We start from the raw sequence: 24,456 nt of genomic DNA, 5'->3' as shown, positions 1-24,456 counted from the left end.
AAGTAGTGGCCTATGAAGAAGAGGTTCTGTGGTGCCCTGTAATGCAATGTCCCCTGTTCACCAGAACCTGGTAATTAAGGGGTGTCTCATCTTTTGTATTTTGTGCACCCTACTATTATGGTTGAGCCACTTTTGCCTCCAGTCCAGTCACCTGCATTGTCTCTTTTTGCCTGTTGTGGGTAGGGTTTTGATCCTGTGTTGTTAGTGTGCTAGTCTGGGACTGCTTTGGGCTTGAGTTGGGAGTCACACCAGGCATTTGCCAGAGATACTATAGTACCAAACTGCTGGACACTTATCCTGTGTTGTCGTCTGAGAAGCTCTGGTTGGTGGGTGGGGCCTGTTGTCAAACTACATGTCTGTCCCAGCCCATTGGTAGGGCTGCAGGTGGACTGGTGTGTGCAGGAGTCACTTTGGAGTGGTGCTGGTCTCTGTCGTAGCTGCATGTACCCTTTCAGGCCTGTGGAACTGCTTTAGGTGGGTTCCTGCCAATGGTATATGGGAGGGGCAGTTCACGTGGTGTTACCAAGGTTTGTGCAGGTCTGCTGTAGGAGATGACTTGGAGCTAAGGCCTGCTTGGAGGGTTGTGTCTGAAGGAGAATGTGGGGTGGGGCACAGTGTTAGCAAGTTAGGTCATGAGTTTTGGCACTGTACTGTTTCCCACAGGTGTCCATGTGTCTAGGCTGAGGGGTGGGGTAGGGAAATGGCACCTGCCAGCTCTTTCATTCCTGGAGAAGTATCCCAAAGATCCCTGTCCCTCTAGCACATGCTCTGAGGTAAGTAAACAAATCTCCCTCCTGAATACCCCATGTGTTTTTCAAACTGCTGTTTTCATGCTGTAGCTCAGTGGGGCTGTTTGTTGTGCTGTTTCTGTAAGGGTGGGGTTTCTTTAAGGACTGAAGTTTCCTGTTGCCCACCTGGCTCTCCCAGAGTGAGCCCACTGATTGTAAGAACTCTCAAAATTATGCCCCTCTTGTTTTCTTGCAAGTTCTCCAGGCCTGGGGTGCTTGGTGTGAGGGTCTGGTACTCTTTCCTTTCCGCACTCATGGCACTCCTCCCTATAGCAAATAGTCCCACCAGTCTATTTAGCTCCCAACCTCATCTCTGCCCTTCCTACCCTCCTCTTGTGGGGTAGGACAAGGATGTGCCCTCTTCTCTACATTTAGCTATAAAGAGTCTGTTCTGCCAGTCTTTGGGTCGTTTTCTGATGCAGGTGTTATCTAGTTGTATCCACGGGATGAGGTGATCATAGGATCCTCCTACTCCACCATCTTCCCTGGAAGTCTACATTGTTTACTTTTCTCATATGTTAAATTCTGGGATAAATTCTGTTTGGTCATTGTGCACAATCCTTGAATAGGTTGTGGGATTCAGTTTGCTAGTATTTTGTCTTTTTGTCTTAATTCTTAATAGATTCAGATCTTGGTAAAAAAAAAAAAAAAAAAAATTTGGCCCCTGGAATCCTAACAGTTGCCTTTCTTGATATAATTTCTCTGGTACTCCCCTATCCCCAAACAACTCCTATATAATCCCATAACACAGCAGGTAGCATTGATCCCATTATATTTCTGTTGTCTCTTTACTTGTCACTCTATTTACTGAGAATAGACTGTATTTCCACTGTATCCTAGTATCTAGCACAATCCCTGACAATATAACTTGAGCCTTCTGGGAAGCAGATAACCATCAGATTTTTAAAAGAATATGAACAAACATGATAAGGAGATTATATAACAAAGACTGGTAAGAGCGTGGTTGAGACATAGAAGAACAGTGTCAGGAAGGTTAAAATACCAAGTTAAGATATGAATAAATATTGACAAGATGTAAATTTTACTTAGCTATATTCAGAATGAATATATATCACAGAATGTTTAAATCTGTTCTGCTGGGATTATTTTAATAATAATCATCCTGATGGATGACAAAGAGCAGAATCCCTCAGCTCTTAAGTTGCTTCTGTCTTTCTATCAAATAGAGTTTTCTTCTCTCTAGAAAGGGGAGAATAAATATTGGTAAGAGATGACAGAAGTCAGAAGGCTCTGAATGAGTTATTTCTAGTCCCAGACATATTGTATCTCAAGTAAGGAAAGAATTTACATATAAGATGACAAAACCACTGACAGAAAAAAAAATTTTTAAGAATTCAAGGAAGTGACTCTCTGCTCTCTGCTAAGTGCCCAATTTTGTCATTTAAGGCTGCATCATAATTTAAGGATCAATTCCTTTAAGAAAACATTCCCCAAGATTTCCAGGCTGGATTTGATCCTGTTCTCTGAACAATCAGAGCAGTTTGTGCATATCATTATCAATCTAACTAACTCTTCTTGAAATGAGCTGTATATGAGTCTTACTAAAATTCAATACCTACTCCTTAAATGATGAGTAGCTATTCTAGTTAAAGAGAGGGAGAATTATGTTTCAGGCAGAGAAGACAGCAGGAGCAAAGGCATAGTGTGGTAAGACATACATTCTGAGGCCACAAGAAGATCATCTTTGCTGAGGTCTAAAGTAAAAGGCAGAGAATGGCAAGAGGTAAAACTGGAGAGGTAGTCAGTTGGAAGTCTTGTACATCATGTTATATAACTTGGTTTCTATGCTGTAGCAAGTGGTTGTCAAAAAATCTTTTTCTTTTAAACAGATTATCGAAAGAGAGAAAGCTATGTGGATGAAGAAGGGTTTGATGGGCTAGGTCCTAACTGTTTGGCCTTTGACCATCTCTCAGGATAGCTCCCGAAGAGGTGAGTTACTAAGTATGGTCTGCAAATTGCCAACATCAGAATTATCTTTTTTTTTAATTTTTTAATTTTATTATTTTTTTAAGATTTTATTTATTTATTTGAGAGAGAGAATGAGAGACAGAGAGCACGAGAGGGAAGAGGGTCAGAGGGAGAAGGAGACCCCCCGCTGAGCAGGGAGCCTGATGTGGGACTCGATCCCGGGACTTCAGGATCATGACCTGAGCCGAAGGCAGTCGCTTAACCAACTGAGCCACCCAGGCGCCCTTTTTTAAATTTTTTAAAAGATTTTATTATTTGACAGAAACACAACGAGAGAGGGAACACAAGCAGAGGCAGAAGGAGAGGGAGAAGCTGGCTTCCCGCAGAGCAGGCAGCCTGATGCGGGGCTCCATCCCAGGACCCTGGGATCATGACCCAGGCAGATGCTTAACAACTGAGCCACCCAGGTGCCCCAGCCAACATCGGAGTTATCTTAAGTACCTTATAAAAAATGTAGATTCAGGGGTTGACTATAAAGACCAGCTCAGAATCAGAAGCTGGGGTTTCCATAAACTTCCCAGGTAATTCTCGCGTACATTAAAACTTTAAAACCAAACATTCTATAAGACAAGCTCATGATCTTCAAAAATGCCAGGGCTGTGCATGACAAAGAAAGGCTAAGCGGCTATTTCAAACTGAAAGAGAATAAAGGGATGTGGCATTTAAATGTGATTTTTGGGGCGCCTGGGTGGATCAGTTGGTTAAGCGTCTGCCTTCAGCTCAGGTCATGATCCCAGAGTCCTGGGATCAAGTCCCACATTGGGCTCCCTGCTCAGCAGGGAGTCTGCTTCTCCCTCTCTCTTTACCCCTATCCCCTGCTTGTGCATTTGCTTGCTCTCTCAAATAATAATAAAAAAAAAAAATCTTAAAAAAAATAAAGGACATTATTGCTACATTTTGTATTGTATCAAAGTTGAATTTCCTGATTTTAATGTAAGACGGTGTTCTTGTTCTCGGAAAATATATGTTGAAGTTGTTAAGGAATAAGGACACATGATGTCTGCAAGAAAATGGATTGGGGGAAATCTTCATACTATCCTTGAAATTATTTCAAAATTAAGAGTTAAATTTTTGTAGGCTTTCTCTTTTTTTTTTAAATCTTAGGACTGTGCCAACTTCAAACCCTGCTAGGAAACTAGGAATTAGTGAAAGTCTTTAGGTAGTTGTTTTACATAATCTGATTGGTGTTTTTGATGACTTTTATGGTAGTATGAAAAGTGGAATTAGGAAGACAATATTGGTGGCAAGGAAGCCAATTAGAAATCTTATAAACAGGTGATAAGAGTCTGAAAAGAATGATGACAGTTAAAATGGAGATAAAAAGAGATTCTGAGGCAAAAATCACTGGATTCAGTGGCTGACCGAATCTGAGGGATGGAAATGAAAGGAGAAAAAAGGGTAACTGTCATGTTTCTAGCTTGAAACGGGTGGTTATATAGATAGTACTGCTACCAAGGTTATGGAGAGTACAAGAGGAACAGCATTTAGTGTAGAATTAGATGAACTTGAATTTGGATATGTGAGACCTCTCTCTGGAGATGTTTAAGAGATAGTTAAATATAAGTCTAAAGCTCTGACAAGAGGTCAGATGTATATATAGATATGTCCATCTGTATATGCATACATATAAATATATAGAGATACAACAAAATGACATATTCAAGATCAAGAGTTCATGAAAGGCTGAATCTAAGATGATTTAATTTAGCAAGAATAAATTTAAGGCCCAGGACACTGAACCAAAATACCAACTGAAGAAGCAGAAGATGGAGGAGACACTAAGCAGCAACACAATGAAAACAAAACCTTATAGGTTTGAGTATACACAAATCGAATTTATCAATACTTTAGGATAGTTTCCAAAAGAACAAATGAAACCTTAGGCTGCATTAATGGAAAACTAGTATCTAGAAAGAAGCAAGTGAGAGTGATGATTTATTGTACACTTACTAGCTGACATCTGTAATACTGTGTTCAGTTTCATTCAAGCTTGAACAGTGACAGGAAAGAATAAAATCAGGTGGAAAAGGACTTGAATCATGCTGTATTGTGGATGGCTGAAAGAATGGAAGGAAAGTTTCAGGGAAATACAGGATAGCTTTAAAAAAATACTATCTTGGAAGAGGCATTACGTTTGTTCTCATTTTTCAAGGAGAATCAGGGAAAATGAGTCTGTCAGAAATATTTACCTTTAAGGTTATTCCACTTTTTGTTTTGTGTAATTAAAGAGGTGGATGAACTTTACAGGGACACATGTTTTTAGCTTAACAGAAAAAGAACATTTTCAATGCTACAGCTCTCTAGCAATGGAATGAACTGTATGGCAATTGGGTAAACTACTTGTCACCAAGTGTAGTGAATCAAAGGCTGGATGAAGCTGGATCCTGGAATGAATAGGTGAGGCTAGAGGACTCTCAAGGGCTTCTCTCTTCTTTAGAAGAGATTAGACAATGAGGTGAGTATTTTTTTATTTTTGACTAGGTAAAAATTACAAGAAAGCAATTTGACATATGATGAAATTCTACTGGCTTCCTTTATGAATTTCTAGAGCTAGAGAGAAAAATAAAAATTTGAGATTCACAAATTTCTGGGAAGGTGAATTTATCCTTGGCTATTGGTTTTTTAGATACTCTAGTTTCTTACATGTAAATCTTGATCAGATACATATGGTTAAATAACACATTCAGATGATTTGCGAGCACTCATTACTGTCCTAGTTTACTCACCCAAACCTTGATTAGGGAATGGTCTTCTGAAATAATCAAATATACAATCATCTGATACATTTGGCTTTATATCTAGAAAATATGATAAAAGATCATTAGTAGCATGAAAATATTTGAGTCTTTTACACTTCGTTTTTTTTTCTAAAGGCTAGAAAATAGCATGTAGTTTAGCTCAATAAATTAATACAAATAGTTCTCAAATATGAATTTTTGTTGCATTTTTGCTCTTTATTGTAAAAGTCTTAAAAATGTTCATACCCTTTGGGTCAGCAATTCCTTTCTAGTAATCTATCATAAATAAGAATATACACAAATAGAGTTATAAGATATTCATTATTGTAACAGAAAATAAGCAAAATTAACAATGGAGGTAGCTAAATTTAAGGTTCACTAATACAATGGAATACTTTGCCACCATTTAATAACATATGTAAAGAAGTTTATAATATACTGTAATTTTAAATGAAAATGTAGGTTGCAAAACAACATGAACATTCTGTGATTAACATGGAGTATATGTGCTCAGACGTAGAAAAAGGTCTAAAATGTGCTTTTCAGTTCTGATTTTTGATATTAAATTTTCAACAGAATATATTAAAGTTATATATAAAAAGTGATTTTCTTGTATGATCACTATGAGAAAGTAGTTAAATTTCAAGTCAATTAACCATATTAGTTATAATAGAATTTTCCTCTTTCCTTGGTGTGGTTCTTGTTCCCATTTCTATTTCTAGTTAGCCTGCTAGATCATAAACTAAATGGATATATATACATGTGTATATATATATTTTAATTAGGTTATCTCAAATCCTTTTTTGGAAATAAGTGTGGTATAAATGTATAAACAAGTAGAGTTATGGCCATACCACCCTGAATGTGCCCGATCTCATCTGATCTCGGAAGCTAATAAGCAGGGTTGGGCCTGGTTAGTACTTGGATGGGAGTAATGCAAATAGAGAGTCAAATTCATATCCAACTTAGCAGATTCCAGTAGAAGCAAATGAATAGTCCACAATTTTGTTCTCCTGGGCTCATCCTCTATTAAGAAACGAGAGGAATCCCTATATTGTTTGGGGAAAAACCTCTCAAATCAGAGATCTGCATCAAGTCCATGAACCGCTCACTCCAACCCTCCAGTGTAGTTGACCACTCCTTCCTCGTGCTCTCTAGGAACCCAGTCTAGAATACTGGCATTGCACCTATAACACTGCACTTAATTTGTTTTTCTCCCCCTATTAAAAGATGAGCTCCTGAGAGTAAGAAATGGTATAGTATACGTCTTAATATCCCTAGCACCAGGCACGCTGGAAACCTCAAAGATGTGGCACAGAAAGTGTTCATTGAATGAATGGTTTAGAGAGGGTAGAAGCAGAACATTACCTTTCACATCAGAATTTGATTCTCTGTGTCTTCGCACTAAATGTCCTTTATCACATGCCTAATGGAACACAGAACCAAAAGGAAAACAATACTATGTTATAAACATGAAAATGCGGTATATATCATCCTTGGTATAGTTTTCAACATTTCTCATTTTATCATCATAGGTTTAGAGTAGACAAAAATCTCTCTTAAATCAGAACCTCCTAATGCCTTTCATAACACTACTTTTCTCCTGCAGCAATGAGAAGAAGAAAATATTGATATTTTGGCACTACTAAAGGGAGTTAAAAAATTTTTTTTACTTCATATAGAATTTGAGAATGAGACAATGAGGAAGAGACAAAAAAATGTATGCTTACAATCTCATTTAAATGAGAATAAAGATGTAGGAAGGTAAGAATATGAAATGAGTAAAAATACATAAAATTGTGTGAAAATGTATAATTGATTACAAAACTACACTTAAATAAAAAAGATTAAAAATATTTTCTCATAGCTTATCAAAGTCCAGAGTAAGAGCATACACATTGCTTTCTACCTTGAAAAAGTTGTCAATAATGACCCAGCTAGACTAAATGAGACATAAAACATTGTAGAATTATGACAACAAATCCTGAATAGTCTACAAATCATGTGACCAAACTTTGTTTAAAAAGTTTGTTTCCAAACTTTTGTTTCTGCATCTGTGGTATGTGAATATTATAAAGAAATTTCTAAAAGGGCAATGGAAAGGAAAAAAATATTGCAAATGTCAACATTTTTTTGCCAACATGTTACGCGTATCAACTCATGATGAAAAGTGGGCTATGAAAAAAAACGTGGACTATGAAATAGAGTTAAAAACTAAAATTCCCTTCTTTGTAGATAAATTTGGGAGCAAAAAATTTGATATAATCATTATGAAAATGAAATTATAAAAAATCAAAACTTGATTGTTGAAGGCACATTCTATAAAAAATTATACAAAGTTAAAAGTAACCTTATATAATCACTAGAGAGACAAGAGGTAAAATTAGGCTGGAGAAATTCACTTGTGATAAGACCTGATTTGATGAACTCAGTCATTTTTAGCCCTCTTCCCTTGATTGAAACGATGCTGTAAGCCACAATAAACTATTACATTCATCCTACTGAAAATCACCAGGCCAGTGTCCTTTTGAACATGAGCTCCTAATTCTAACCACGGTAATCTATACTTGTTTTTACTGAAAGTCTTCCAAATCAATTATTGAGCATGTCCGGTAGGAAATAAAGTTAACTAAGATACTTCAAAATAACGTAAAAATATTTTTGGGATATATGGATGTCTTACAAACAATTAAAATAAGAAGTAGTTCAGAGAATGAATTTAAGTTGTCCTCAGGCACAGATGATACTGTTCACTTTTTTTGCCCAAGATTAGAAAATAAATTTCAAGATCAATGGCTAAGAACTCCTATTAGTTTATAAGCATACTTATAATGTGTGCAGCCTTTTCAAATGACCAAATGATTGTTTTCCAACTGGAAAATCCAACATTAAATATAGATTATGATTTCATAAAACATTTGAAGCTCCAATCAAGGAAGGGGAAAATATATAAACATTTAATATAAAGGAATTTATTATATTTTACATGAAAAAGCCACTCTGTGGATATGTTTATGAGAAGTAAGTATGTGTCTCACAAAATCTACATACAAAACACTTAAAAATAATCCCTCCAAACAAAATCTACTTTGGTTCTTGGGTTCTGTAAATGCCTTAACACACTGAAATTGATTAGTTTCCCCAAATTTTCTTAAAATCTTGACCCTCTCCCAAGCATACCCATGTTGCTTAGACTGCACAATTTACAAACAAAAATAAGGTATCATTGTAAAAATATGCAATATTACTCTAACAGTGTACTCGACTAGAATTAAAAATTTATGAGGAATACTGCACACAAATGAGTGCATGCATACTGGTAAACTGTGAATAAGCTCTGCATCAGTTTCATGGCATCGATATGGTATAATGTATGCAGGATGTATGCAGGATGGTAACACTGGAGGAGAAGTACAGGATGCAGCAGAGCTCCTGTACATACATTTCTTTACAACTTCCTGTGACTATGTAATTCTTTCAAAATAAAAAGTTCTTTAAAAAAAAAACTGTTTTTGTCTGGTTCTCCCCAAAGGCAGAATTTCTGACCTGAGTGTCTCTGGAGCTGGGGGTGGGGACAATGGCCCTCTTCTCTCAGTGACACCCACTTTAGGAGCTGAGCTGTAGGTGGAAAGAGGGCAGTAGCCTCAGGCCTTCTCTCTTGGCCTCTTCGGGGTGGAATCCCCATTTTATAAGCTAGGGCAAGGGCAGCTGGGGCCAAAATATGTCATGTAGCATTCCCGGCAGAATCTCTGTCTCACGAATGGGGCCCGGGTAGAAGAAAGGAGCCCCCACCTCTTGGCTGCACTCACCTGGAACTTCGCCTCAACAACAGGGACCCGGAGGCAGGCTAGGAAATACTGATGCCCTGCCCTCCTTGGGAAGATAGCATCTGTGGAGAGAGGGGGCCCTGTGTTCTTGGCCGCACTAGTCAGGAGTGGAGTTTCAGTCTCACTGGATTGGGGGTGGGGGGGCGGATCTTGATTCAAATACCACAGGCTCTTGCTGTTTTCTTTTTACCAAGTTTTAGTAGATTTTCACAGATAGATGTTTTTTTCATTTGCTGTCTGCCCTTAGGACAATTTCCAGAACCTTTAAATGGTTGTGTGTGGGGGGGGGGGTTCACCAATTTTTGCTTGGTGAATGGATTTGCAGAGCTCCTCATGCTATCATGATGAAAGTCAGTATCGCAGCAGCATCTCTTCTCACATTTTTGTACGGCCATTTTAGCTTTCTTAGTTTTAATTTCTATCCTAGACGTATCTTTGTAAGATGCTTCAAATACTTTTCAGAGTAAACTAAGTGCAATTTAAATAGAGTACCTTAATAAAACCCACCTCTCATCTGTCAAGGTTCTTTTGTGTTTTTATAAATAGCAAATAATACGAGCAAAGTCATTAACTTTTCCTGGGGAAAACAATTAGGGCATAGGAATTGTAACAAGAAATGACTTGCCATTCTCCTGCAACCATTTTTTTCAAAAACTGTTAATAACCAGATCAATGCATACCTCTTGCTCTTCTCTGGTGTTTTGATGACTTGCTATGGTAGAATTTCTTTCCTTCTTTGTTTTCAGGTGTTTTTTCTTGCTTTTTATCTAAATAACAATCATATTTAAAATCAATATTTAACACATCAAAGACAATATATATGTGGACATAAAACTATCTTGAGACTTCCAGTTCCAGGAAGTATTTTTCTATTCCTCTACGTACAAATAAACCCCTGGGTATTATATAGAAATTAAACATAAGAGGCTCTAAAAAGTGGAAAGGCAGACCAGTGACGGGTAGAGCAGAGGGGCAGCAGGATGGTGAGTAGATCCTGTGTTTTGTTTTTGCCTCATACATCCCAGCGTTAAAGAACTGGAGAAACCAGCAACCCAGAAATACCAATAAGTGAAGAAAAATGTCTGAAAACTCCCTAAATTTGATGAAAGACATGAATGTAAACATCCAAGAAGCTCAATGAACTCCCAAGATGAACTCAAAAACCTATGATGAGATACATTATAATCAAACTTTCAAAGATAAAGAGAATCTTGAAAGTCGCAAGAGAAAAGCAAATTGTTACATGCAAGAATCCTCAATACGATTATAGATTTCTCGGGGCACCAGCATGGCTCAGTTGGTTAAGCCTGACTCTTGGTCATGATCAAGTCATGATCTCAGAGTCATGAGATTGAGCTCTGCATCAGGTTCCATGCTTGGCACAGAGTCCGCTTGAAGATTCTTTCCCTCTGCCCCTCCTCTCGCAAGCTCTGTCCTTCTAAGATAAATAAATCTCAAAAAAAAAAAAAAAAAAAAAGAGGGGTATCTGAGTGGCTCAGTTGTTAAGCATCTGCCTTCGGCTCAGGTCATGATCCCAGGGTGCTTCCCTCAGCAGGAAGCCTGCTTCTCCCTCTCCCACTCCCCTGCTTGTGTTCCTGCTCTCGCTGTCTCTCTGTCAAATAAGTAAATAAAATCTTAAAAAAAAAATTACTAGATTTCTTATCAGAAACTTTGGAGGTCAGAAGATAGTGCACCAACATATTCAAAGTGCTTTAAAAAATGGCATTATTGTCCTTCAAAAATTAGGAAAAAATTAAGACATTCCCAGATGAACTCCCTCAGTTTTTGTTTGTGACCACTAGACACATCCTGTTGGAAATGTTCAAGGGAGTCCTGCAAGGTGAAATGAAAAGACACTGGACACTAACTTGAATCTGTAGAGAGAAAGATCTCAAGGTAACAACACAGGCAATTATAAAAGCTAGTATATTTTTGTAACAATGGTTTTAAAGAGCACTTTTTGTTTTCCATATAATTTAAGAGACTAATACATTTAAAGAAAAAAAGCAGTTATTAATGCAGTTTCATCCTGTTGTGATCAGAGAAGATACTTTGTAAGACAGCTATCTTTTAAAATTTATTAAGACTTATTATTAAAATTATGTACCAACAAATTAGATAACCTAGATGAAAGAACAAATTCTTAGAAACACAAAACCTAGCAGGACTATATTACAAAGAGATAGAAAATATGAACAGATGAGTAACTAGTAAGGAGACTGAATCAGTAAATCAAAAACCTCCCAACAACAAACCCTAGACCTGATGGCTTTCTGGGAGAATTCTACCAAACATTTAAAGAACTAATACCAGTCCTCAAACTTTTTAAAAAAAACCGAAGAGGAGGGAACCTGTTCTAATTCTATGAGGCCAGCATTATTCTACTACTAAAGCCAGAGAGACACTACCAAAAAATAATGCAAAAAAATCCTCAACAAAATACTAGCAAATTAAATTCAGTAGCATATTAAAAGGACTGTACACAATGACCAAAGAGGATTTATTCCTGGAATGCAAGGATGGCTCAACATACCAAGTTGATCAATGTAAAACACCACATCAACAGAATGAAGGAAAAAACGCCACATGATCATCTCAATTGATGCAGAAAAGGCATTTTACAAAATTCAACACCCTTTCACCATTAAAAAATCCCAACAAACAAGGCATACAAGGAAACTACAACACAAGAAAAGTCATGTACGAAAAATCAACAGCTAACATTATGTTCTTGGTGAAGGCTGAAAGCATTTCCTTTAAGATCAGGAACAAGGCAAGGATGTCTGTTTTTATCACTTCTATTCAACACAATACTGAAAGTTCTAGCCAGAGCAACTAAGCATGAAAACTGAATAAAAGTCACTGAAATGGGAAAATAAGAAAATGATCTCTGTAGATGACATGATCTTGTATTTTAAAAACCTTAAAGGTTCCACAAAAAACCTGTTTGAACTAATAAATCAGCAATGTAGTAGGATACAAAGTCAACACAAAAAAATCAATTGCATTTTTATACACAAAGAATAATTTATTCTACATTATTACATCAACAGATGGTGCTCAGAAAACTGGATATCCACTTGCAAAGGAATGAAATTGGACACTTACCTAACACCAAATACAAAAAATTAACTCAAAATATATTAAGGACCTAAATGTAAGACCTAAAAGGATAAAAGTCTTAGGAAAAAAACATAGGACAAAACTTGACAACACTGAATTTGTCAACGATTTTTTGGATAGGATATTGAAGGCCAACAGCCAATAAGGGACTAAGGTCTTTAGCCCAAAAGCCTCTGAAGAACTGAATTTTGTTAACAATTATGTGAGATTAAAAGTGGATCCTTCCTCAGGCCTTCAGATGAGACCATAGCCTGACCAATGCCTTCACAGCACTCTTTTGAGAGACCTTAGACAGAAGCATCCAGCAAAGCCACTCCTGAATCCCTGTCTCACAGAAATGGTGTGATAATAAGTATCTGAAAAGTTTTAAGCTGCTGCTTGGGGTAATTTGTTACTCAGCAATAGAAAACTAATACATCTGTCTTATTCCATTCAGCTGCTATAACAAAATACTGCAGAGTGGTTGGCTGAAAATAATGGAAATTTATTTCTCATAGTTCTTCAGGGAAAAGGTTGAGATCATTGTGGTAGTATGGTCAGGTGAGGGCTCTCTTTTGGGCTGCAGATGTCTTATTGTATCCTTATATTGTAGAAGGGGCTAGGGATCTCTCCTTCTTTCCTTCAGGTATGAATCCCCCTCAGAGGGCTCTGGCCTCATGACCTAATCACCTCCCAAAGGGCCCACCTTCTGGTTCCATCATATTGGGCATTATCATTTCAACATATGAATTTGGGGGAGATAGAAATATTCAGGCATAGCATTCTGTCCCTGGGCCCTCCAAATTCAAGTCCTTCTCTCATGAAAAATGCATTCATTCCATCCCATTCCACTCCAAGTTATGTGCTTCCAAAATACAGTGGTGGGATAGGCATAGGACAGACATTCCCAAAGGGAGAAACAGAAAAGAAGGATGGGGTGACGGATCCCAAATAATACAAGTTCTATCTTCCATAAAACAATAGAACACAAACACAATTCAGCCAAATTCTTTATAGTCAGGATTAAAATTTTCTCCATCAGCCAATAGCATGTTTGTTTCTGAGACTTCATGAAAATTACCTTTAATATTCATATTTTTACTGATGTTCTGTATGTGATTATTTGTGTATTCTTTAAGAAGATGGACACTTGCTCCCCCTTTTTCCTTTCTGAGCCCCTACCAGAATCACCTTTGGAAGTTCCTTCGTGGCAACATCAGCATTTTCTAACATGCACTTCAAAGCTCTGCCGGCCTCTACCCATTATCGAATTCCAAAGCGAGTCCCACATTTTTAGGTATTTGTTACAGCAGCACCCACATTTGGTACTAAGAGAGCAGTGTCTTAGTTTGTCTTAGTCACCTCTTAATACCATCACATTGAGTGTTAGGGTTTCAACATATGTATTTGGTGGGGGCATAAACGTTCAGTACCACCTGAACTCCCTACTTCTCCTCCGATTCTAATTTCTCCTTAGGCACTTACCATTACCTGATACATCATATATTTTACTTATTTCTCATTTTTTATTTCCACCAACTAGAATATAAGTAATGAAAGAGGATTTTTGTCTCATTTTTTGTTCACTGCTCTATCGCCAACACATAGCTGAAGCTCAATATATAGTTGTTAAATAAAAGAATAAATGAATATTGAATTTGCAGTCAGGTGATGTATGTTAGACTACCAACTCTCATTAACAAGTGGTGTGGCTTTTGAGAAGTAAGCTGTCTGGATCTTTAAAGTAAGTGTGTTAAAAATCCTAAGGATAGAAAATTCTGTGATTTAAAGATATGTCACATAATCAGAAAGCAGCAGTTATTGCTATAATAACTACGTAAGTGCAAGCATATTTTTGTGTGATTGTTAGTCACAGTAAGAAGAGTACCTATTTAGTATATCCATACCATAGGCAGAGATTCTCAATCATACCTGAGAAGTTAACTTGAGAAGATAAGTCTGAGACTCATTGGATTCTGAACTGTCGGAGCCTCGGCTACTACAAAAAATAACTTTGATATAATAATTATTACATTATTTTAATTATATTTATATTTTATTTACATTTACAGTGTTTAATTTATTAACAATCTATATTGTAAGTATAAAAATAATAATAACAATATTTTGGTGGCATTTTAAAATTTTAACTGTTGCTTTTATCCTATTATTGGAATGGTAAAAATGGTTCTAATTATAAGAAGAATGTTTACAAAGGTAAACATTACAAATAAATTTGTAAATATTACAAAGCGTAGATGTCATAGTTCTAGGCATCTCAGAGTATTAGAAGAACAATGACTGAAATTGGAACACATCAAATAGAAACAAATCCATGAGTTCAAAATGATACTCCCCATCTGCAAACAAACTTATTAGTCACCTCTGGAGGTTGCAGGGGCACTAATGCAAGGTGTGAAAATTTATAAATAAAGGAAAAGAATCAAACATTTGTTCTGTCTTTCCTATAGGAAACCGTACAAAATTAGTACCTTCATTCTTCCAACATTCCCTTAGCGTTAAGTTTTGCATTTGTTATTCGCTAATTTAGAGTATGTATGTGGCATCTCTATAAATGTGTCAATTCTCTGTGGGTAATGTCAGCATCAAAAACAATTTGAGTATGTCTTTCATGTACAGGACATAATAGGTGTTCAATTAATATTACCTGAATAAATAACTGAAGTCTTAATGAAGTTGGGCCAAAGTAAAGTGCATGGAAAAACTTTTCCTCCACCTATAGTTGGGATTTTCAGTTGAGACTGAGAATTTTATATCCTCCTGTTACTATAAAGAGCACAGTAACACAGCACAAATTATGTTACATCCACCATCTTGACTTACCTAGACTCTAGATCCAGTGTCATTTCTTTCAGAGAAGTATCTGAATCCTCAAGGATTTTTTCCAAGTTTATATGTTTTTCCATTTCTTCTAATTCTTTCAAGCACTGGTAATACTAGGGGAAAATGATAAATTAATTACAAATTAACTCTATTTCCTAATTAAACTAAATATTTATAGACACCTGGAACAATAGGTAAGGGGACATCAAGTACTAGAAACCTCAAACACTGTTAGGATACTAAAAGAATAAAACCTGCCATAGGCCCTTAGTTAGGTTATATTATCTCATAAACTTGAGTTTGATACATTACCAAATGGATTTTTACATTTAATTTACATTTAATTTAATACATTAGCAAATGGACTTTGCTTACCTTGGTTCGGTCTGGATCACAATAATCCAAGAGAGAATCACAAAAATGGTATCCCACTGACTCCAAGTCTTGTGTGTTGAAATGAGTGCCCCGTTTATTACCTAAAACGTCAAGAAGTTTATCCACCATTGAGGATGAGTTAATCATTCATCCTTAATAGGTAGGCCTAAATTGTAAAACAGAGTATAAATAAACAAAATATCTGATATGATTCTATAGCTGTCCTTTGGATTTTCTTCTCTGGGGCAGGTCATCTAACAGCCCACTGCTTACCCTCCTTCCCTCTCCACCGCTGGATCAAAGCTGACTTAACACGTATTAGTCTATGTTGTAAGGCAGAAGAAAATTTAATAAGAAATTATGGAATATTTGGTTACCAGTTACAAACACACTCATAATCACTTAGTGAAAAACTTGGGTAAATATTTTAATGTTTTCATCATCATAGATAGTGTTATATCAGTTTCAAGGTGCTTTAAAAAACAGAAATTATACGTGTGGATTTCTAGCACTTTCCTTTGAGTCAATAAATTTTCTAAAAATGTAACAATTTTCTTAATATGGAGTATTCCAAGGGTAAACTAGATGTGACTACAAGATTTCTTAAATGGAACTAGAGAGCACACTTTTATTTTTAGTTAAAGGAACCGAGTGCTTCCATTAAAATATAAATTGACCCCCTTAAAGAACCCCCAACAAACCCAGTCTACTTTGACTTGCAAATAGCAAATCCACCAAAAACATTTCTATCATGATATTTTAAGTATGAGCATTGCTTTTTCTTGAAATCACAAGTCATCTGTAAGGACTCCTTAAAAACAAAATGAAAACAAGCAATTAAAGATTAGTTCATGAAATAACCAGTTAGGTATTCTATCTATATGCTAACACTTTGTTTTCTAAACAAAGGGAAATAATGAGATGGAGATACAGAGTGGTAGTTTGTTCATCCTCTATACAGAAGCGATTGGACACCAGCATGTATCTAAGTGGGAAGGAAGTGCCCACTATCAAATTGTCCACATAATTAATCTCACACTAAAAATATTTCTTTGGTTTAAAGCTCTGAGAGCCATGAATGAGAACACTTGGTCTTACCCAGGGTAGATCCACAAAAAGTAGCCTCCATAGTAAAACTGTTTCTGATTCCCATTTTCCACATTACTACCCTTCCTGTTCCCTCTTTGCTCTTCTGAACATTAAACTTGCAAGCTGAGAATGAAAACTAAAAAGAAGCAAATAAAAATGAGAAAATGTGTTTTTCTGAGTACAATGTCTTTCTTAGGAAGTAGCGCTGAAAATGAGAAAGTAGTGCAAATGCAGTAATTCTCTCTAAAGCTTCAGGGGCTGCTTTTATTTCCAAACCAGTGGAAATAACTCATTTTAAGGATGACATATTTTCATTTCTCAGAAGTACAGATTTGAGAACACTGGCAATAAATTTTACTTTTTATATATAACATGTATTCTTGATTCTGTTGGGATAAGCTCTTATACTTTAAAAAATTTAAACATGTTTAAGAATAAAATTAATGTAGATGTTTTGAATAAAATAAGGATGCTTTACTTTTACAAGCTCAATCATTGGAAAGCTGTCCTGAAAGATTGTTATAATGTCAGTCTCTCTAAAAAGTTTTTGCTATTTTTTTATTTACAATAAAATTAACTTGTGTTCCATCCTGTGAGTTTGACACATGTATAGATTTGTGTAGCCACTACCACATCAGGATGTAGAACAGTTCCATCACCTCTAAAAAACTCCCTTGTGTTATTCCTTTGCAATCACAATTATTTATTTTGAAGCTACAGTAAATGGTAATAGTTTTCAGTTTTGGTTTGCAATTGTTCAGTGTGATGATACAGAAATCTAGTTCATTTCTGAGGGGGGACCTTGTCATATAGGACATTGCTAAACTCATTAGTTTTAGGAGGGTTTTTTGGTGCATTGCTTTGGATTTTCTATGAAGACAATCATGTCATCTTTATTCCAAAAGTGTCTGCCTTTTCTTTCTTTCTCTTGCCTTCCAGCACTTAGAACCTCCAGCATAAGGCTGAATTGAAGAGGTAAGGGTGGTTATCCTGGCCTTGTTCCTGCCCTTATAAGGAAAACAGTCTTTTATCATTAGCTATGGTGGTAAGATAAGGTGCATTTTTTCCTTCACATTTCAAATTACTGGTCACTAAACATTCCACGTAGTTGCTTTTTTGTGGTCGACTGAATAAGGCAGTCAAAAGAACTAAATAAAAAAGCAGTTTACTGAATAAGGTGATCTATTCTGCAGTCTCACGCGGGCAACATGTAATAAAGGAAAAGTTAAAAATCTTAAATGGTCTTACTTTGTCTGGACAATTTTTGCTCAGCATAAGTGGGAAGATTCGTTGCTGTAGGTATAATGCTTTACATCTATCACTACCATCACAACCATACATGAAGATGTTCTCTTTTCTACTGTGGCCATGAAGGTCACAATATAAAATAACCTCTCGTTTCTCCATCAATCTACCGAGAAAAAAAAAGAAGTTACTAATAAACGAGTTACCAAATTTTACCTCTGCATTTTTCTATGGATTTACAAGTCTAATATCCAAATAAATAGAATTTCTTATATCCTCACTTTCAACTTCTTTCTCTTATCCGTACCACATATTAACAATTTTAAGACATCTACAATAATTTCCTATTAGCTATATGTAAAATATGAATGCTTACCTTCCATTATAAGGACAAAATTTACCTTACTCACAAGACTCTCCAATAGGATCCTCTGCTTTATTATTCTGGTTTTCCATCGTATAAAGAGAACAGCTCGCTCCTACTTTGCCCATTAGCTTTCACAGAGATTCTTCCTGACTAGAATACCTTCTTCATTTCCGTAAGTGCAAATACTGCCCCTTGTCCCTCAAGGCTGACTTCATGTCTCACTTCCTAACCAGTCAAGACCACAGATTTTTTTTTTTTGAATTCCTATAGCACATAATATTGGTGCCATTTGCTTGACATTTGCCTTGGAAAGTTTTCATATTTTTGATATTTAATCTCGTTAAGGGTAAGAACTGCTTCAAATCAGCTAGAACAGTGCTATGCACGAGAGTACCCAAATATTTGTTAAAAATTGAGTACCTGACAACCTGGTGCTGAAGCCAATTATTATACAACCCTTGATTAAAGTGGTAAATATTATTTTGAGAAAAATTGTACCGAAGTTTGAATTTTTTTTCTGGTAAATTTCTAATAAGGAAATCATTACACATTTCTTAGGAGCACAACCCTTAGCTTGTATAACTTAGGCACTCAGTGAATATTTAAGCAATAAAAAATAAGCCGCCAGGGACGCTTGGGTGCCTCAGTCAGTTAAGCGTCTGCCTTCAGCTCAGGTCACGATCCCAGCATCCTAGGATCGAGTCCCGCACTGGGCTCATTGCTCAGCGGGGAGACTGCTTCTCCCTCTGCTTGCCGTTCTGACAAATAAATAAATAAAATCTTAAAAAAAAAAAAGCCCCGGGGCGCCTGGGTGGCTCAGTCGTTAAGCGACTGCCTTCAGCTCAGGTCATGATTCCGGGGTCCTGGGATCGAGCCCCGCATCAGGCTCCCTGCTCAGCAGGAAGCCTGCTTCTCCCTCTCCCACTCCCCCTGCTTGTGTTCCTTCTCTTGCTTTGTCTGTGTCAAATAAATAAATAATATCTTTAAAAAAAAAAACAAGCCCCCCCCAAACTGATTGATGAAAATAACTAATGGAGAGGCTTTAAAAAGGTTAAAAAAAAAAAAAAAGTGGTATTAAAGTGGTAAGATGACAGGCATTTTTTGCTTTTTTTCATATTTCTAAACTTCATGCATTATATTACTTAAATAACCAATATCACATACACTATTTGTTATACCTGGAAGGATAAATACCAAAATGTTAGCAATGATATTTTTAGTAATATGATATGTATTACTTTTATAACAAAAATATTAAAACCTAAAATCAAAATATTCAAAGCATAGCTTCTATTAGGAATAATACTTCTTTAAACTAGACTGTAAAGCACTAATACTACTTCTTTAAACTATAGAGAAATCCCACAGTGAGGTCTGTTACATGTATTAATTGATTGCCCTTTTCTCATTTGGTGCCCAATAAATTCTAATTGATAATATAAGACTGCCATAAAGCCACTAAATGATCATTACAAGTTTTTAGAAAACTAAGTGGATTATAAAGCAAGATTATCAAGTTAGGGCTTTAAATATGAAATATGCTGAACATTTTTTGGCCAACATTTCCCCAGTTTTAATGATCTTTCCGTTTCTTACAGGTAAATCAAAATAAACTCAGTAATTCCCAAAGATATCTCATTACTTCCAAAGGGTCTAATTTTACATGAATTTAAATCACTTGAGAAATGGCTTGGGTCTTTTTTCTTACCCACAGGCTAAGATATTCTAAGTATCTTATACTAAGCATCCTATGCTAAAATCTACTCTTTCTTATTCTCATATTCTTTAAATATGCTAAATCTTAGATATACTGACAGCTGCTTGCCTTCCCACACATATGTGACTTCTTATTCTACTTACCTAACTATGATTAATTGCATTAAGGTAGTTTTCTCTCTTGGAAGTCTTTCTGAAACTAACTGATTGGATTCCTGCCTTAACCTTCTTACAAGGCAATCTGAGAAGAATGGAGACATTTAAAGTATTTTCCGTAGAGACAAGCCAAATGGCCTTGGCCTATAATCCATCTTGTGTTGGAGCAGGGACCCTTAAAGTCAAAGAGCACTAAGTAGATATTATATTCTAATCAGCTTAATTTCTTATATATATATATATTTTACATTTTGGAATAATTTTAGTTTACACAAAATTTGCAAAAATAGAATGCTTCCATAGACCCCTCACCCAGTTTCCCCTAATGTGAACATCTTACATAACCACGGTACAGTGTCAAAAATGAAGAAACCAACATTGATACACCACTAGTAACTAAACTCCCAACCTTATTTGGATTTCACTTGTTTTGCCACTAATGTCTTTTCTGTCCCAGAATCCAATCCAGGATACCACATTGCACTTCACTCTCTTTTGCTTGTTTGCCATCCCCAGAAAAATAAGGAAGTCATGGTTTTTTAAAAATCTTTTATCACTTAACATTTCTCAGATAACTACAGGGAATCCTGGAGTCCACATCTTTGAGGGGTATGAAAACAAAGAATTTTCAGTCCTTTTTGAGGGGATTTGCACTTCACTCCCTCTGTGCCTAAGCAGATAAAAGAATTAACGTGGAAGTGAAAGTGGAGACTGAACTGAGATGGTTGGGGCCATGTGTCTTGGTGCCTCTGAAGCCTGTCAGCTCCTCCGAGGGGCTGGAGGTATCCTTGAGGGCCTCAGCCCTGAAACAGGGTCCTTGTACTTGCACTAGGGGCCCTGGTAACAAAGTGGGATCAGGACATAGACACTCTCTACAACAGTACTTATTGTTATAAATATTTGAATAATCCTAAAGAGTTTACAAAGAGTTTTTACATCTATATCTGATTCATCAACTTTTTTTTTCTTTTTATATCTGAGCTAATACTGAATACATTTAGAGCTTTCAATGCCCATATTTTATTCTGGACACTTTATTAATAATATTCTCATTTAATCCTCCTGCCTATGAGTTTAGTATTATTATTACCATTTTATAGATGAGAAAATTGAGGTTTAGATTTGTTTTTAAATTGCTCAAGGTCACACAGTTAGTAAATGATATAGCAGGATTCCAATCTGATATTTTAACTCCACTCCACACTCTTAGCCAAAAAGGTTAAGGGGCTTTGGACTTGGAATGGGGTTCTGTGACTCTAAATTTTTTTGCTCAAGCACATGCCAATTTCTGATTGTTATCACCTGAATCTATTAAAGAATTCACCCATTCAACAAACATTTAAATATTATGTGCATTTACTGACCTGGATTCTTTGGAAAATTTAAAGCTTTTCAATTTTTTTCAGGGGGGAAATAAGACTATAATTCATCAAAGTTTTATTTTAATATTTTAATAACTATGTATCCTGATAGTCAAAAGACTTATCATAATAAAGAGTACACTTATCATGATGAGCACTGAGTAATGTACGGAATTGTTGAATCCCTATATTGTACACCTGAAACTAATATAACATTATATGTTAACCATACTGGAATTAAAATTAAAAACTGAATAAAAAAAGGCTCATCATAGAGCAATGTATGATCAACATAGTGCCAGGAGGCCCTGTGAGATAGAATTTTCACATGTAAGAGATTCAAGCATCCCAAACTAAACATCAGTGTTACCTTTAGCTTTAGCAAGAAACCAGATTTGGGATAAGCAAATTTAACTATTAGTTTCACAAAGCCATTAAAATGTTCTAGAAATTTATTCATTATTTAAGAAAAGGCTAGTGAATCCAGTGGCATAATGCCAGAAAGAAGAGTGGAAAGAATGGGGAAAAAATTAAGTAGCTATAGTTAAACTATCAGTTAAGCTATCTTAAAAGCTAGAGTAAAACGAATGGGATGGTGGGAGCAAAAATCTCACTACCAAGTTTACTAAATAAGCAGAGAGGTAATTTGAGGCTTATTTTACCTACGGATCATGTTCCGGGTATACCAAACAGAAGGAAATGATTCCTTCAGGAGAGATGTATAATTACGGTTTAAATCTCGTCCAGCTAAGGAACAACGATAATTTCCCACAATCACACCATCTGGATTCAGCATGGGTACCACCTTGAAGATGAAAGTGTCCCGAAGCAACTGCGCATCACTTGAGTCTCCTAAAATATAATCTAGGAAGCCTTTCATGATCCAAGAGCTGTTGGTTTCTCCTGGATGTACCCTTGCAGTCAAAATCACAGCCTTTCGTTTTCTTGAGTCAGTGCTCTTGAAGGGAGTAGTGATTGTTAAAACATACACCATGTTCCTAGCAATCGTGTGGCACAAGACACGTATTTTACAAAACTTTGACCGTACTGAGTCATGATTGATAGTAGAAAGATATTCTTGCAGGTTGGTGTAAGTATATGGATAGCAGTGAGCAAAGTAGCAGGTATCTTTGTTGTGTGGAAATTGAAATGTCCATGTAAGAGAGAAATAATGGCGCCCCTCTTGTCCCTGGTTGTTTCTGTAATACTTGATTTGATCTCCTATTCTCTGCCAGCCAATATTATGAGCCTTGGCTTCTTTTTCAGAATAAAAGAGTGGGCGCATACCCCGATTGTAAAGACTAGCAGGCTTAGTGAAATTGATTATAGTGAATCTGTAGACTATTCCTGCTTGGGTATTAGTGACTTGGAAATAGTACCACTGGGTGTGTTTATTTGTGAAGAGGTCAGGGCGCACGGTCAACTGGTATTCATATTCTGCCCTAATACACAGAAGGAAAGAAAAACACATAAAAATGTAAAAATGACATTCAAGTTCAAATTAAATAAGGAAAATTATTTTACTTTTACCTATTCACAGAAAGCCTTTTTTCCTGAAGCTGTTTATTTAGGCAGCATCCAATAGCAAGCAATTGTAAAAGATCAAAGTTTTGAAACTTTCTCTTTTATTGGATCTGAAACTGCTTCTATGCTAATTCTCTAAAGCCTTTTTATTTTTTTGTAATTCAAGAGAGCACATTAAAATGGGCATTTGATAAAAAATTCTATATTTCAACCCAATTATGTTTCCTATAGAAGAAATGATTAAAGAGCTCCTAAAACTGAAATCAAGTCCGATGTTCCTTTTTTTACTTCAGATATATATTCCTGCTTTCTGTTAGATTCAAACTCTAGGGATCTGAAATACTATCACTTAGAAAGGTTTAAAACATATAAATTAATAAAACCACATACACTGAAAAATTTGAAACTCTTTGAGGACTGTATTTGAGAACTATTTGCATTCCCCATACTTAGTCACTGAGGATACTTAAAGGTAAAAATAATTTTATTTATTTATTTATTTTTAAGATTTTATTTATTTATTTGACAGAGACAGACACAGCGAGAGAGGGAACACAAGCAGGGGGAGTGGGAGAGGGAGAAGCAGGCTCCCCGCAGAGCAGGGAGCCCGATGCGGGACTCGATCCCAGGACCCTGGGATCATGATCATGACCTGAGCTGAAGGCTTAACCAACTGAGCCACCCAGGCACCCAAAAATAATTTTATTGGTACGTTTGTTTTATACACATATACACACACAATCTTACTGGGTTAATTGTGACTTTTTCTTTACCAAGTAACCTTCTATTCCATCAGCACTATGTACTTCCTTTGTGTGTATGTGTGTGTTAACAACAGTGGCCTATGAATAGGTGAAACGAATAATGCAAAACCATAGCTGTTGCATCTAGGTGATGGGTATGTGATGGTTAATGGAGAACTGTATTATTCTCCATACTTGAATTTTTTTATAGTAAAAATTTTTTAAAGAATGCCCTTGGATAGCATGCATGTTCCCAAACATGTTTTACAGAACATTCATCCCAAGTATTATTCCATTAAAAAGTTTGAGAAGCAGTGTGCGTCTCTATGACAATTCATATTGGCATATTAAAAATGCACAGTACCGGGGCGCCTGGGTGGCTCAGTCGTTAAGCGACTGCCTTCGGCTCAGGTCATGATTCCGGGGTCCTGGGATCGAGCCCCGCATCGGGCTCCCTGCTCAGCAGGAAGCCTGCTTCTCCCTCTCCCACTCCCCCTGCTTGTGTTTCCTCTCTCGCTATGTCTCTCTCTGTCAAATAAATAGATAAAATCTTAAAAAAAAATGTACAGTACAGAAACCTGTTTGACTTAAG

General features: G+C 36.3%; 1 protein-coding gene and 1 long non-coding RNA gene across 7 annotated transcripts in view; one reads left to right on the top strand and one right to left on the bottom strand.

Moving 5' to 3' along the window:
• LOC118021120 overlaps positions 1-24,456 on the top strand; it is an 89,012-nt gene that overhangs the window by 33,205 nt on the left and 31,351 nt on the right. For 2 of the 3 annotated variants that reach the window (XR_004682114.1, XR_004682113.1), the window contains one exon: positions 2,639-2,797. This is a non-coding gene — a long non-coding RNA (uncharacterized LOC118021120). Of the gene's footprint in view, positions 1-2,638; positions 2,798-24,456 lie in introns of those variants that run through there. The other variant, XR_004682115.1, reaches the window with a different exon arrangement.
• Positions 1-24,456, bottom strand: part of AGBL3 (ATP/GTP binding protein like 3) — a 56,690-nt gene that overhangs the window by 15,626 nt on the left and 16,608 nt on the right. Inside the window, exons 6-14 of one of the 4 annotated variants that reach the window (XM_035021155.1) lie at positions 22,260-23,039; positions 18,001-18,163; positions 16,762-16,888; positions 15,664-15,764; positions 15,289-15,401; positions 14,377-14,443; positions 10,023-10,109; positions 6,884-6,941; positions 5,504-5,575 (exon numbers count right to left, since the gene is read on the bottom strand). In XM_035021155.1, coding sequence (XP_034877046.1) covers positions 5,504-5,575; positions 6,884-6,941; positions 10,023-10,109; positions 14,377-14,443; positions 15,289-15,401; positions 15,664-15,764; positions 16,762-16,888; positions 18,001-18,163; positions 22,260-23,039 — 1,568 coding nt within the window. Of the gene's footprint in view, positions 1-5,503; positions 5,576-6,883; positions 6,942-10,022; positions 10,110-14,376; positions 14,444-15,288; positions 15,402-15,663; positions 15,765-15,820; positions 16,889-17,074; positions 18,164-22,259; positions 23,040-24,456 lie in introns of those variants that run through there. The other 3 variants (XR_004682112.1, XM_035021154.1, XM_035021153.1) reach the window with 3 other exon arrangements.

The sequence above is a fragment of the Mirounga leonina genome, unplaced genomic scaffold, assembly GCF_011800145.1.
Source record: "Mirounga leonina isolate KUSES-001 unplaced genomic scaffold, KU_Mleo_1.0 Mir_174, whole genome shotgun sequence".
Classification (NCBI taxonomy): domain Eukaryota; kingdom Metazoa; phylum Chordata; class Mammalia; order Carnivora; family Phocidae; genus Mirounga; species Mirounga leonina.
Note: the sequence above shows the minus strand (reverse complement) of the source record. Positions and strands in the feature narration are given on the sequence as shown.